This window comes from Dunckerocampus dactyliophorus, chromosome 21, assembly GCF_027744805.1.
Source record: "Dunckerocampus dactyliophorus isolate RoL2022-P2 chromosome 21, RoL_Ddac_1.1, whole genome shotgun sequence".
Taxonomy (NCBI): Eukaryota; Metazoa; Chordata; class Actinopteri; order Syngnathiformes; family Syngnathidae; genus Dunckerocampus; species Dunckerocampus dactyliophorus.
The window spans coordinates 6,122,733-6,138,395 of NC_072839.1; the positions used below are offsets into that span (position 1 = coordinate 6,122,733).

Sequence of the window (15,663 nt, forward strand, 5' to 3'; positions counted from 1 at the left end):
GCTGGTATAATAGTATCTCTAATAACGAACGTAGATGAGTGGTTCAGGGCGACCACAGGGGTGTCAAGTATAAATAATAACTGGTTATTGATGGTCGAGCAAGCAGCAAACGTTACTCATTATGATTGTGTTGTGTGCATGGGCCCACGGCCTCTGTTACAGGTCGTACCATCTGTACTTACTAACACTTGTCTTATTGATGTAATGAACAATACCAACCCCTCGGAAAATTGTAGTCAGTTTGATTCTGTTTATCCACTGACTAAATACGAAAAGAATAAACCTATATTCTCGACCAGGGTGGCGCAGGCCAATTTCACATGTATTAATCGAACTGGAGAGGGCAGATCAATTAGTACACTTAATGATACTCAGTGTATGTATATTACCACTGTTGAACTACATTTCAGGCCGCAATCTCGTAGTGACATCTGGTGGTGGTGTGGAGGAAGTATGATTTATGACAGGTTACCCTACAATACTACTGGACTGTGTGCATCTATTACACTCATTTTACCTGTGAACATTTACAAGATGACTGCGCCTGAACTCTTCTCCATATTATCATCCGTCATCCCAAGCTCATGGCATCATACAAAGCGAGCTGCCAGGGAATGGAGTTCAGATGACCCCACCTACATCGACGCCATAGGAATTCCACGAGGCGTTCCTGACGAATATAAATTGGTGCATCAGGTAGCAGCTGGGTTTGAATCAATTTTACCTTGGATAACAATAAATAAAAATGTTGATAGAATCAATTACATCCACTATAATGTGCAGAAGTTAGGAAATTATACTCATGCTGGTTTTCAGGCTATTCATGAGCAATTGTCAGCAACATCACTGATGGCCTTCCAGAACCGTATTGCTCTAGACATGTTACTTGCAAAAGAAGGACATGTCTGTGCCCTTTTTGGTGACCAGTGCTGCACGTACATCCCGAACAACACGGCTTCCGATGGCAGCCTCACCAGGGCCCTGGACGGACTTCGGTCCCTCAACGTCAAGATGAAAGAGCATTCAGGGGTAGATACCTCTATATGGTCTGGGTTTGGTGACTTTTTCAGCAAGTGGAAACCACTGCTGATGACAATTGCATTGGCTATAGCGGCGTTTGTCGTACTTCTGGCAATATGTGGAGGTATTTGTATTCCTATCATTAGACGTAGTTGCACCCAGATGCTATCTGATGCCATTACACCCATCCAGCTGAACCTGCAGGAACTGTACGCCCTCCTTCCACAAGACGACGTCATCCTATCGGACGACGACAAAATGGACTCTGACAATGAAACATCTTTTAACATACCTGATCTTTTCCCAGATCCAGGAGATTATGAGGGACGCACGACCCCCTAAATTATCACATGATCATTGCCTTATGATTTCGCAGTCGAAAATCCTCGGAAGTGACTGTTGAATGATCTCTTTTCAGATGAGCAATGTGGATAAACAGGAGGGAAATGTTGGGAAAATGTACATACATTTATGCTTTTTATACAATATTATCCAAATTGCTGTGCTGAATAAAATGTGTGTGTGTGCAGCAGTAAAGTATCAAGGCCAGACGTCTCGCTGCAGGATGTGTGAATCAGTTGCTTTGCAGAGTGGAGACAGGACGCCCTGTCTCTGGTTGATAGTGTGAGCAGAAGAATCAGTTTCAACCGGCGCCAAGAATGTTCCCTCCCTTTAGCGGTTGAAACTGCATGTAACTAGGGCATACCCAAAGCAAAATAAAAGGGCAACGAGACAGAGGCTGACTCAGAGTGGGTTGGAGGATTGTAACTGAGCAGTCTCTGATCACTCTCCTTGCAAGTAAAACTGTACTCACGTCTTTGTGTCTTCTTTCACAGTTGGTGACATAATGTTTGGTGTTTGAACCTGACAGGGAAGCCGTATCTTGGCACATGACAAACACACCAACATGTTTCGTAGATTGTTTTATATGAATTCAATCAAGAAATATAGTAAGAACAGTTGAATTGTAATATTTGACACCTTAATAAAGCCTTAGAATTGTTACACGGGTTTAAAATTACCTTTAATGGCATAAAATAGGCTTTTGGAAACTCGCTAGCTTTACCTGACACACGGCCATTTTGGGGAAGACATATGGTGGGATAGTCAATGACAACTGCAGATTGATACTGTAATATTGATACCTCTGATACCAAAATCAATACTCAAATCAAAATATGGATACTTGTCGTGTTGTGTAGTAGCTTGGCTATACTGTAAATCACGCCGCTACATCACTATATGTTTTTTTTTTAAATTTCCAGACACATTAGGTGTAATTGTACCAAGTATCAGTATCTCCGATACTCAGTATCGTATCGGAAAGGAAATCAGTGATATTGCACATCACTAACGACAACCACTCCAAAATGCTTCCTATACATCGCTTAGGGAATTAATGAGTTCAAGTGTTGTATTTAAAGTGTTGCTGACAGTTTCTCATGGGTTAAAAGATGTACCTTCAGATCCTGAACAGGCCAAGCACTTCTTGAAAGTTGAACAACTTTCTCTGCTTTGTCAGCGTCAATCGTTTCCAAAACCGAAGGGCTTCTGCTGACAGCCGTGGCCATGACTTGGAAAGATGTTCCTTGGAGGATCTTCTGGTGTCTGTACACTTCAGGTGTTGCAGTTTGGCAGTCAGTCTGGAGGTCCTCTGCAAGAAAACAATATTTTTACAGAATGTGGATCACATTCTTATGGAAGGCCCTTTCCGCCTCTGACAGAAAAAAATATATATCCCAATGGGAAGTCATAATTATGAAATAAAAAGTAAAAATTATAAAGTCATAATTATGAGAAAAGAAATTCCTAATTAGGAGATAAACAGTAAAAATGACGAGATAAATAGTCCTAATTAAAATTGAGATACAAACCAGTTTGTATCTCAATTTAAAAATTTCTAATTTTGACTTTTTATCTGATAATTAGGACTTTTTATCTGATAATTAGGACTCTCGTTATGACTTTATAGCTCGAGATTTCTACTTTTTCTCTCTCACACTTTCAACTTTTTATGTCAGAATTTAGACTTTTTAGCTCAATTTCGACTTTTTCCTCTCTTAATTATGACTAACCATTGGGATATTTATTTTCAGTGGCCGAAATCCTTATGTGAGACAGGAACACAAGTCTCTTTTCTGTGTGTTCTAAAGATATAAAAAATACGTAATGGAATACACCTATTCTGCCTACAAAGGCTATTAAAACACCTCCAACAAGGTTTTATGGCTTTATATACATGCTGTAACCATTTAGTAACAGGTACATTCATGATAACATGTTATACTTACACTATTTTGTCATATTTTGGTCCTTTTAAGCAGTACTGGAACTTCCTTCCTGGGCGCATTGATTTCACATAGCAACATAGAAATGAACGCGTACATGTAGCAATAACGCTTCTCAACTGCTTCTGCTTTCCCAAACTCAAAAATAAAAAACAGCAGCAGCTCCAATATGTAGCTTTACTCCTCGGCAGTCGCCTGAGGTGTTGTGATGCGCTGTGGGTGAGTGTATGGTGATGATTAAGTATCTATCTAGCCGGTGTGGTGTGAAAAGGCGTCAATACACCAGTAACAGTTTGATTGACGTAACTATGTTCATAATAATAACAACAACAACATTGCTGTAACTTGTTTAATATGTACGTCACATTATATGCAAATAAAGCTTTGTTGCCGCTTTTTTCAGAAGGCTTTATAGACAGAATATGTGTTTCCCCATTACATTCTTATCTAGGTCTTTTTTTAACCTTTTTTTTTTAGATCTTTAACTCACAGAAAAGAGAAAGATGTGTTCATGTCTCGCACAAGGATTGTGGATAATGGGTAAAATAAAAAAAAAAGTTTTCCTTTAAATAGGAGAAACCCCCACAGGAAAGCCCATTGTTCGTTGAGAAGAACGATGCTTACCGTACTTTCATGTCAAGAGTCTCCAATAACACCAGAAAAGTTATTTCGATTTTTTATTTCATTTTTTTAAAGTGTCTTTTGAATACTTGCTCAATATAACGACAGCCGTAAAGTTGGCGACACTGATGCCTCCCCGTACCTCTTTTTATTCTCCGGTGGAAAAGATCCATATGAGGTATGTTAAGAAGCGTAGTTACGATGCATATATCGCCACCTGCTGTACGGAGTTGTCAGAACAAGCTACATTCACAGACAGTCCCATTATAGTGTGTTCTTGAGTGACCCGGCAGAACGATGTGGTCAGATGAGACCAAAATTGAGCTCTGTGGCATCAGCTTAACTCGCCGTGACTGGATCCCGAGGAAACCACATTCATAATGGGGGTACTCAACTGAAAAGAGTTAGGGCGACCTAATTTACACTCGCTTACCCAGAAGTGGAACGGTCTTCAGCATGATACCCAGCTGCTCCAACGGGCCCTGGGATTGGCTGCGTTTATGGCTGTAACGGCTAAAACTGTGGACCCACTCCAGTAACCACTTTCTCTTTGTTTTGGCATCTCGGTGAAGCTCCTTCAGCAGCTTGGCGGCAACAGAAAAGTTATTCTGAAAGCAAGATAAATGTTCCACGTTACAATGAGGGCGGACATGTGGAAGCATCAACATCATCATCATCATCAGTGTGCGGCAGTGCACCTGCTTCCTCGCGCTATCAGCCATGTGCAGCTTCATGCTGAACTTGCAGTTGTTTACCAACATGTCCAGGTCCACTGTGTGGTCTTCAGCGCCATCCACCTCCATGGTATCTGTGTCGCCGTGGCTTTGGAGCTTTTCTCTGATTTTGTCCAGGAAGAAACATCTGGCCAGGACAGATCAAATAGTAAGAAGTTGTCTCATTTTGAAATTGCATGATGTTAATTGATCTGAAACCTTTTTTGCTCCTCACCGTGATGTAATGATATCATCCCACACGTTCATTGGATCCACTTTCGCATCAGGATAGCGTTCAGTCCATAAACTCATGAGCCGCTTGAGGGATGTCACAGACACTAATGCACACATGAAACGTTCGTTATGTATGCACGGTGCAACCTCCCTGTGTCGACGCAGCTCGGAGTGACATCGACCCATACTTGACACCTTCTAACCTTCTCCTCTGATGAACTGCAGGAAGTCCTGGATTTCTGTCAAGGCCTGCACTGACTGCAGGATGGTTAGACGGCTTTGAGTAAGTAACGTATCCACACTTGAGTAACTCTAGGAGGAGGAGTAAGAGAAGAAGTCAAATCAGTGCAATCATCAGGAGTGTTTCTTTGCATCTTGAAAGACCTCCATAAAGAGCTGCATGGCGGAGTTGGTGTAGTATTTAGCACGGTCGTAGTCCTCCTGCAGGATGTACAGTAAGCTGAGCTCTTGGCTGTAATGGCTCTCCAGCAGCTTTTTGCGCTCCTCCACCATCATGGCTTGGTCGATGAAGCTGAGAAGACTTTGGTTCCTTTCACCCAGCTGCAGCTGCTTGAGCATGCTTCGGATCATGTGCGGCAGGTACATGTCCTAAAACAAAGCAGGTGGTATTAACCTGGATTCTAACACGACGACAAACAAAATGCAACCATTTCATTTTTAAAAAATTGTTAGCTACTGGAAGAAAGATTTGCACTTGTATAAAACCTTTGTCATTATACAGTAATCACTCGCTTGTCGCAATTAATTGGTTCCAGACTCGACCGTGATAAGTGAATTTCTGCAAAGTAGGATTCCTTAATTATAAATGGAATATTTGTGCAGTCAGAGCAGAGAAAACCTTCTAAATGTTTAACATTAGAGCCCTCTAAATATGAAATAACACCCATATAGTCACCTTTACACTTGTATTACCTAAAATAGTATAATGAGAAAAAAAACGATTCATTCACGACATGGATGGATCGATTTATGTGTCGATGATTCAACTACATTGATCTGTGTTCATCACATTTCCATTCCTGATGACATATCGATCTAACATCGTTTAAAAGGTAATCAATCGATTGAATCGATACTATCCTGTTCAGTGTCTTTGTTAAGCGCGTCATCATGACGGAGGACCCATACCAACCCTCTCAGCGGCAAAAGGTTCTTTCAAATGGATGCTATGATCAGGTGAGAAAGTTTCAACACTTAAAGATACCATACCAGTGAGGAGGAATTTGTATAATGTCTCTTACCTTTGGTTGCACAGCGCAGGATTTAAAGTAAATAATCATGGCAAGCTATACCAACCTCTGTTCATCCTGATTTCGTATTGCATTTTCAACTAATTTTTGCTACTCATTGATAATGGCATCTAGGAAACTTCACCTGTGCTGTCCAGCATCCAGGTATTTATTTCACAGTCACACTGGTTGAATTTTGGGCTACGTTTCAGATGGTATCGTTATAAATGAACCAACATCGCCCTTGAATCTTATTGGCAACCACGAATCGTGATACGAATCAACATTAAAACGAATCGTTACACCCCGATGAAGGAATTATTGTGCCTGTTCTGAGATAAGTCAAACCTGAAATAAAAGCCTGTTGTTCTGGTGATCAAGTCTGGTGCTTGTCTGTTCCTGACACCTACTGACTAGTGTAGAATAGTGTTGACCGGATAACAAGTCGTCATGCAAATACACAAATAAGATAATATGTAGTTTGTTTCATATATGAACAATGTACAGACCTGTTCTATATGAAAGGCATCCTTAAATTACTAGTGTTGTGTTCTGGTGCTATAAAGACAATTAAACTAAAAGGGGAAAGACTTATTGGGTATACTTAATGTACATGGCAAGAAAGGAGGTATAACTTATTAAAATCAGCTGGATGTCTGCTTTTACTCACAACAGACCAAGAACTCTTCCTTGCTAAAAAGGTAAAATGTCAGTCCATTTACCTGGTAGAGGGGTTCCAGCCACATGTTTTGAAGGTTTTCATCGATGTTCACCGTGGAACAGTACTGCACCGATTTCCAGTCATTCATATGGCTGTAGGCCTCCATTGCAGCTATTTCCCAGAAGTCCTTCTCAGACTCAGTGGGCTCACCGTCAGTCCAGTGCTTAGTGTTAAGAGCCTGGATGGAGTGTTGGAGAAAAGGTCATCATTGGAAGACTTGTCAGTTTGACACTGGAGCAAATCTACTTTAATTGCGCTGCAATTAAACAGCAGGGCTTCCATACAGTACCTCATTGTAGAGTTTGGCAGCTTCAGCAAAGTCAGTGCTGGCTTCAGCTTGCAGTGCAGCACAGGTGACCGACTTGGTCCCGACTTTACCAGCAAAGATACCCCGAACAACATCATAATCCTCCAAAGCTCTGTAAAGCCTGGAGGACAAACAGAAGTAGAAAATCTGATCTTTTTCTGACAAGAAAAAGCAAATGAATTCATACAATCTTTAGTAGTGGTGTTACAAAATATGTTAAAAATGGCTTTCGTAATACTTATATTTTAATGCCAAGTACCAGTGATTACTAGATGGAGACTATACAGGTGTATCTCAATAAATTGCAACGTCGTGCACAAGTTATTTGATTTCAGGAGTTTAATTTGTTATATTTTTGCTATTATCATTTTTATCCACATATTTATGTCTTTTAATCTTATTTTAGGTGTTTTTAGATCTACCTTGTTGCCTTTCGTGATGTTTTCTGCCCAAAACAACTTTTTCCACTTCTGGCCTGATACCGATATTGCAGCTTTGAATATCGGCCAATACTGATATCAATCAGATATCAGCATGAATCATACATCCTTTTACTTATTTTGTAGTGTGGAATGTTTAAAAAGGCTTGGTTAAATGATATTAATCAAACAGAGAACAAAAATCAACAACAGTAAAAACAGACCCTTTGTGGGGTGTAGTTTTTATTGGAGTGCCAATATCAGAGATTTTAGATGCAGGCCGATGTATAGGCCCACTGTCCAATATCTATATCAGAACGGGACACCCCTAGTTTTCTGTGCCTTTTATTTATGGCGTCTTTTACTTGTTATTCTGTACCGCACTTTTCTCCACTGTGGGTGTTTTTTTTTTTAGCGCTTTACAAATAAAGTTGAGATTGAATTTGAAAATGAGGACAATGCCTAAAATGCTAACAGTTAGCATGTTATCACCTAGAAAGACAAGTACTTACTGTAAGCTACGGCAGTTCTATAGTGACATTACATCATGCCATGTAGGTTTATGCTATTTCCAAAGATGACAATGGCTAACATGCTAGTGTCAAGATGTGCATGAAAACATTGTGCAAAAGTTACTTGATTTCAGGAGCTCAATTCGTAAGGGACCAATTAAAGGCTCAGGAAGTTGTACTTTATTTGCCGTGTGTCAGCCAGTAGTTTAATATACTGACAATTTTTCACATTTTATGAGATTTTATGAATTTGGGGGTTTTATTTGCTGTAAGCTATGATCATAAAAATGACGAAGAAATATTTCACACTGTGTGAAGTAAATGTATTTATTTTTGACGGCCCACAACACTTAGGTGCTAGCTAGCCAGTTATGCAAATTAGACGATGATATATTTAATATCTCTGAGAGAAAACTTCCAGTTCGACCCTGGAAATGTATTTTATGTATGAACAAATTTGAGGTGAACCGGCATACTGGAATGGATTGTGTTGGATTTCAGTTACCTTGCAAGGTGGACCCATTTGTTGGTGTCCGGAGGGATTTCTTTGCGCACACGTGGCCTTTTGGCAGGAGGTTCATCCTGGATGCCAAGGTGCAGCAAACCTTCTTCCAACAGCAGGATGCCTGACGGCTGCTGGAGACTCGCACAGCTGGTGGAGCTGATGTGTGCTGGATCGATGTGAAGAAGGTCTCGATGCTGGTAGCACATGTCCTACAGGACAACCCGTTGGTTTTATGATTAAAAGTGCAGACGCAGCAAAGTAATAATCACAGAGTAGCTACTGAATAACAAAAAAATAGAAATAATTCCCAGTTACACATACATTGATGTCGACACATCTGAAAATAAGTGATAAAGTAAAATTTGCACCTACTGTATACAAGAAACAAATAGCTACAGAGAGGCATACCTGCACACATGAAATAAATGGCGGGAAGCAGAGTGTACTCTTGGCCAGGAATTTGTTCATGGTGCATCGAAGGTTCTCTTTTATTTCTGCTGCCTGTTGTCTGGTTTTGTGAATTTCCATTTCTTGAAGGATGCCGGTAAATAGGGAGCTGAACAACTGTTTGGCCAGAATTGGATCTCTCTACACAAGAAAAATCATGATCAGCATGTATAACATTGTGGCAGTTACCACAGGCTGGAATAGGACTGTAGTGGCAGGGTCACCTGTGCAACTGCTTGAAGAGGGGCAATGAGATTACTGCAAGGAATTTGGATATCTGGAAAGTCTCCCACTCTGTAGTTCCGATACAGAGTAACCTGAGCCTCCTTTCGCAGCCTCTGATCAGCTTTTTGCTCCTGCAGACCATCAGAGAGAATAAATACCCCCTGAGAAACTAGTGATGTAATGAAGCAATTTGAATTATCATATTTCGCCCACAATAAAGGTCAGTGTTTCCCCTACTGTTGTATTAGAGAGAGGACCCGACCCGCAGCTGGCACTCCTCCGGAAATTTAAGGAGCCTTTCAGATAGAATAGGTCTATACATTGTTCTAAATAGCCTAATATTATTCATTGTATTTACAGTTTCATGGTCACGTTTACAATTTTTCATTTGCTCTCGGTCACGTGCAGAGGAGCAATTGCATTATAACTCAAATACATGTCTCAATTTTGGTTTTGTGCACTAATTTGGAGTCTATTTATTATGTAAGTTTGTAAAATGTAACTGTGCTGCGCTCTGCATGGGTGCCTGTGTTTGTATTCGGGATGGGGGGTCCGATACCAGCGTAATTCACGTATTAGAAATTTCCAATAACACCTGCAGAAAATTGCAGTCCATGTCTGTGCTTCAATGGTGCCTGTAAACGTAGCAAGAAGAATACCGGCAAATGATCGCTGGTATTCTTCTAGCTACATCCGCTGATACTTTTTTTGGCGTGGTTGCGACGTACAGGAACCTGTTTTGTTCAATGAAGCCTCACCACCTCATCGTTATTCTTATAGCGTCTTTAGATGCTACAATAATACTAATGTCAACGCAAACAGTTTCTACGGTATCGGAATAGTACCGGGAGGTGTCTAGGGATTCATGTCTGGGGATCAGACGGGAAGTGAAAAAGTCCCTAGTTTGTATCGGTATATCCATTATCAGCCCAATCCCCACCTCCAACCTCCATGCGCACCCCAGATGCAACTGTCGAGGAGCCCCTCCACACCCACACACAAACTGTAAACCCAGGGGAAACACCCAAAGTGTCACAATTAGATTTTCTGGCCGATCATCGAGCTTTTAAAAGCTTGAACTACCGATTCTGATTTTGGCTGATGCAGATATACACACACACAGGTATATTTGTACTATCTGACAGCATACACATTCAATGCTCCAATCTTATTTTGTTGAAAAACACTGAGAAGAAACAATACAAACTTGCTTTAACTGTACGTGAAGTAGTTCTCTCAAATATATATATATATATATATATATATATATATATAAAAATATCTACATCATATAGCAAAATCGGTGCAAACATGCACCAATCGATTGGCCGGCGTGCTTAGTCACAATAACACAAATGTGAAATCAATCGATTGAATCAAACACCCACATATTCATATCTGTATAGGTGAAGAAGGAAAAAGTACATGGAAAGAACTTTGTGCAATTTCTAATAGTAATAATAATAATAACAAAATACTGATAATTCATAATATAGCTTAAATTAAACAATGTAAAAACACATCTGAAAATATTTTTTCAAATATAAAAATGTTATATTGGCTCAGATAACGTCATACTTCAGCATCAATATTTTTGTCCTACCACAACAGATGAATCAATGTGTCTTCATTACCTTCAGTCGTTTTTGTTTTTGGACCTCCTTCTGTGCAAAAATCAGGCTCTCCTCCTGGTCCTTAAGAAATCGCCGTCTTAACTGAAGGATTTTTTGACGTTTCTCATTCTCGTCTGTTGAGAGAAGACACAAAAAATACCCTATTTTAGAGTCAGGGTGGCATTCTTAACCCTTTTGAAGTTAAGTATAAGGTGGACTTGCCTCTGGTGTTACTGTCCACCTCGTGTGTTGATGCAGTGAGGCGCCCTCGGCCAAAGCCTTCACCCACTGGTCGTCTTGCTGTACTTGGCCTCGCTGCTTTCTTGTCAAACACCAACAATGATGACGACTCAGACGCCGTATAGTCTGCAAGTGTGTCCACACTGCTGCCAGTCAGCCAGTTATATGCCGAGCGTCGGCCTGAAAACCACATTTATAGAAGGTAAATGATAGAGAGATGGACCTGTTAAACCAAAAAGGTGAAAGCATTTCAAGTGATTCGTGAGGGGGACCTGGTGTTTGGGTTTGGGTGAACTCAAGTGTGGTCTGAGTAGCTCGCAGCTTCCCGCTCATGGCTCCTGACTGGGACGGCGCCATACTTTGAGGAACTTGAGACATTTGGGTTTCAACAAACATTGGAGTCATCACTGTATTTCTGAAGCGCCAGTTGGAATCAATTAGATAATCCTACAGTGTAAAAAAAAAAAAAAATTTGCGATGTAATACACAGTTCATATATTTACATCCAGTTAGCATTTGCTATCAAACATTACCGATATACAAGAATTTAAAATGATGATGCAAAAGACAATGCAGCAAAAGTCAAGGCAACATATTAAAAAGGTTTCACCAATGGGCACATTTTTAATGTCATCATGAAATAATAGTTTAAGAAGCGGACGTGTAGAAAACACTGATTTCTGTAGTAGAGTTCATGACGCGAAGCAAAGCCAGTAAACAATACACTTTTTTTCTACGTAACTAGCCGCTACAAGTGAACACATAGCTTTAATTATAGCAGAGTTACTTCATCCATAATCACAATAATAAAGATGAAAGTTGCATCTTCGTGTGCAGCTTGAAACGCTGCGAGGGAAGCTTAATGCCAGCTCACTGATGTCATATGGCAACGACAAAGTGACGTTTACGCGATTGACTGGTAGCTCGCCATCGACGTAATGGCCACCCCTGGTTTAGAGTATCAAAAAAGGCATTTTAGGGTGCATCCATTATTCACAATTTCTGGCCATTCGTCTTAGAAAGTAACCCCCCAAAATAACAGGAATCTACTGTATTACGATGTTGTATTTTAGCACCTATTCTTGTACCTTCTATTTTTCTTGCGCTGAACATGAGCTGTTCATTAAAGTGATTCGATCTCTGTCTCTGCATCCCGGGGGCCAATCTCACAGAAAACATGACACAATCTTTTATCTGCTTTACAAACCTGAAAGGTGCACTCCGACAGAGGATACTCAAACAAGTTTCGTTTGAAATCAGGACTCTGGCTGGTCATTTCCAACAACAGATTGGTTGCCAGGCTCAAGAAACACCTCTCAATTTTACAGGTGTAGAGTGAATGAAGCACCGTCAACATTCGCTCCAGCGTTGCGGTTGGAAGGCGCTTCTCTTGGCTCCAGAAATTACGAACATACAACCTGAAAAGAATAGCAGATTACACATGACTGTAAAACCCATTTATATAGACACTCACTGGGCCCAGTTGTATCTGCACAACCGTCTATACTGTAATGTGAGCCTGAACAAACGTGATACTGCTCAGTTCCGACTGACATTGTCAAAGAGGTATTCATAGGATTAATAGAAGTATTAATAGGATACAATAGTGCAGAATTACAGTGCATTATACTCAGAGGCTATTATTTCACACCTTGCATGTAACTAAATAAAAAGGTACTAAATAAAGATAACCAAATTATTAGAAAACATTCAGCAGTGCAATTTCACTAAAGTTTTGTAATAATAATAATAATAATAATATTATATATATTATTTAAATTATTCAAGCTGTCAAGCGCAGAGCAAAGCGCAGCGCGGAGGTTATGTTTTTGCCGGTGTTTACCTGTTAGTGTTCAAAATAACTTGAAAAGTTCTGAATGGATTTGGATGAAATTTTCAAGAATTGTCAGAAATGGGATACGGAAGAACTGATTTTGGGGAAATTTTGAGGATCACAGTCTGGATTCAGGAATTTTTTTAAAGGGTTCTTTTAACATTGCGAGACAGGGCCGTTTTCGGCATTTGCCTCCACAAAAAAAATGGTCAGAGCACGTGTTCGGGACATTTAGCCTTCACGGTACACTGCGCTATCATGCTAGGTGTTAGCATGCTAACATTAGCATGTTAGAACTGTTAGCATGCTAATATTAGCATACTAGCATTTTTTTTGCTATTTTCATGGGTAGACACATTTAAACGCTTACCACTATCATGCTATCTGTAACATGATAATGCTAGCTTGTTAGCATTCTAATATTAGCATAGTAACATTTTTAGCCATTTTTATGTGTAGACACTTATATGAACACTTAGCACTATCATGCTAGCTTTTAGCATGTTAACATTAGCATGTTAGCATTGCTAGCATGGTAACATTAGCATAGTAGCATGTTTGGCCATTTTCATAAAATCTATTAGGCTAGGTGTTAGCATACTAACATTAGCATTTTAGCATTGCAAGCATGCTAACATGAGCATACTAGCATTTTTATGATTTTCATGAATATGAACTTAAGCAGACACTTCCCTTGCTATCATGCTAGGTGTTTGCATAATTATACTAACATTTTTCACATTTTCACAGGTAGGCACTTTTACAAACACTATTATGCTAAGTGTTAGCATATTAATGTTAGCATTGTTAGCATTCCTTAAGTCATTCCAACCCTTCCATGCTACGTTTTCTTGGTCAAGGAATTCAAATATGTACATAAAATAAATGCAGGATAAATATTTATGGTGTAAATCACAATATGGGGGGAACTGGCGCTTGGCGTAGTTCTGCGCTCCCCGAGTGCTTTTCTAGTGATATCATTTAATTTTTATTATTTTAACTCAATAGAAATATGCGTTCACTCTTATAGATGTAAAACGTGAATACAATTGTTTTAAAATGTTAGTTGCCAAGAATCTTCTGCAGCCCATAACGTTTCCACTTTGGAGGTCGTGTGTGCTCTACCAAGTGCTGATTATCATCAGATGGCACTTACTGCAGGCCTTGGTTGTCTTCAGACAATCCTTGAAGTAGCGTCTCTTTGGCTGCATTTAAAACTTCCAGTGAGGTGGTGTCTGTCATGCTTTCTTCATCACTAGAGAAAAACAACATAGTAAAAAATGTACACAACTCAATGCTTACATATTTCAAGAACACATATTGTTATACATGTTATTAATACGTTATTTTTGGCTGATGAAATTGTGATCCGAGAGTCAAATTAGATCAGGGGTGTCCAAACGTTTTCCAGCGAGGGCCTCGTACTGAAAAATGACCGGGCTATTTTGATATTTTGTAAATTATGCCAAGACATTATTACGTAAAAACAATGCATCTCAACTTTCTGATATAGGTTTAAAAAGTGTCATTTTAGTATGAGCTTCGGCTATTTTACCTCCATTTTTTTAAACAAATATTTCAACTTTCCTCTTAAATAATCTTTTGGTAATATAGCGGCTTTATTGTCGTAATATTACAACCTTTTCCCCAAAACGACAACTTTATTTTGTTTTGTTTCTCATAATATGACTTTAATAAAAAATATTTTTTCTTAAATATTTCAACTCTATGCCACTAAAATATTTTTTCTCACGTGACAAATTTATGCTCATAAAATTGCAACTTTTTTCCTTGCTAGAATACAACTTCTTAATATTTTGACTTTATATTCGTAGAATTACAGCTTTATTTTTTTCATTTTTAAACTAGTTCAACTATTTTCTTGTGAATTTTCCTCTCATAATTAAAACTTTATTCCCATTATATTTTGACTTTATTCTCGTAAAATTTTAACTTTTTCCCGCAACCTAATAAAATAAAAAAATATATATTATATACTACTAAAATGACGTTATTTTCCTCATAATGTTATTGTCATAAAATTATGACCTTTTTTTGTTAGATTACAACTTTTCCTCTTGATATTTTGACTTTATTCTAGTAATTACTTTTTTTATTATTATTTTTTTTTTTAGTTTTCTAGTTAAATCCTTTACAATGTGCCGCGGACCACACTTTGGACACCCCTGAATTCGATCTATGATTTTGTGCCATGAAATACAAATATTTGACAATACTGCATTACCTGTAGTTGTCCTGGACCCACATGAGGATGTCATACATCCTCTCTCGGCACACCAGTGAAGGGTGGGCGACAAAAGACGTCACAGTTCCAAGGAACTCCTGCAGCTGAGGCGGAGTGAGGCGTGCAAGGATTTTGTGGACGATGTCCAGACACACTCTTTGTATGGCTTCATCCCTGCATGCATGTACAGTGCGCATGTTACTGGATCAATTCACCCTTGAGTTAATGTTGTGCAGCGTAAAAAGCGGATTGACACGTACTGATGGCCCATCATCTGAATGAAGGCTGTGGTTTTGAGCTGCAAAAAAATGTCTGGGATGACGTCAGCTCGACTCAGCACACACTCCAGACAGTTGACTTTTAACAAGCCGTGCATCTTCGGGAGTTGGTAGAACACATGATTGACAAACCTGCAAACACCAAACAAGGAAAGCTTACAGTTTCGGAACCGTTTTTTATCCTAAATCTA

At 39.4% G+C, this 15,663-nt stretch overlaps 1 protein-coding gene across 4 annotated transcripts in view; it reads right to left on the minus strand.

Moving 5' to 3' along the window:
* The window catches only part of prkdc (protein kinase, DNA-activated, catalytic subunit), a 77,797-nt gene that overhangs the window by 26,594 nt on the left and 35,540 nt on the right, over positions 1–15,663 (minus strand). For all 4 annotated transcript variants that reach the window (XM_054766435.1, XM_054766436.1, XM_054766437.1 and 1 more), the window contains exons 54-71: positions 15,455–15,604; positions 15,195–15,368; positions 14,106–14,204; positions 12,323–12,533; positions 11,388–11,562; positions 11,098–11,295; positions 10,897–11,009; positions 9,262–9,393; positions 8,999–9,178; positions 8,591–8,799; positions 7,137–7,275; positions 6,849–7,025; positions 5,261–5,485; positions 5,080–5,188; positions 4,878–4,980; positions 4,628–4,790; positions 4,363–4,537; positions 2,481–2,674 (exon numbers count right to left, since the gene is read on the minus strand). In XM_054766435.1, coding sequence (XP_054622410.1) covers positions 2,481–2,674; positions 4,363–4,537; positions 4,628–4,790; positions 4,878–4,980; positions 5,080–5,188; positions 5,261–5,485; positions 6,849–7,025; positions 7,137–7,275; positions 8,591–8,799; positions 8,999–9,178; positions 9,262–9,393; positions 10,897–11,009; positions 11,098–11,295; positions 11,388–11,562; positions 12,323–12,533; positions 14,106–14,204; positions 15,195–15,368; positions 15,455–15,604 — 2,926 coding nt within the window. The remainder of the gene's footprint in view (positions 1–2,480; positions 2,675–4,362; positions 4,538–4,627; positions 4,791–4,877; positions 4,981–5,079; positions 5,189–5,260; positions 5,486–6,848; positions 7,026–7,136; positions 7,276–8,590; positions 8,800–8,998; positions 9,179–9,261; positions 9,394–10,896; positions 11,010–11,097; positions 11,296–11,387; positions 11,563–12,322; positions 12,534–14,105; positions 14,205–15,194; positions 15,369–15,454; positions 15,605–15,663) is intronic.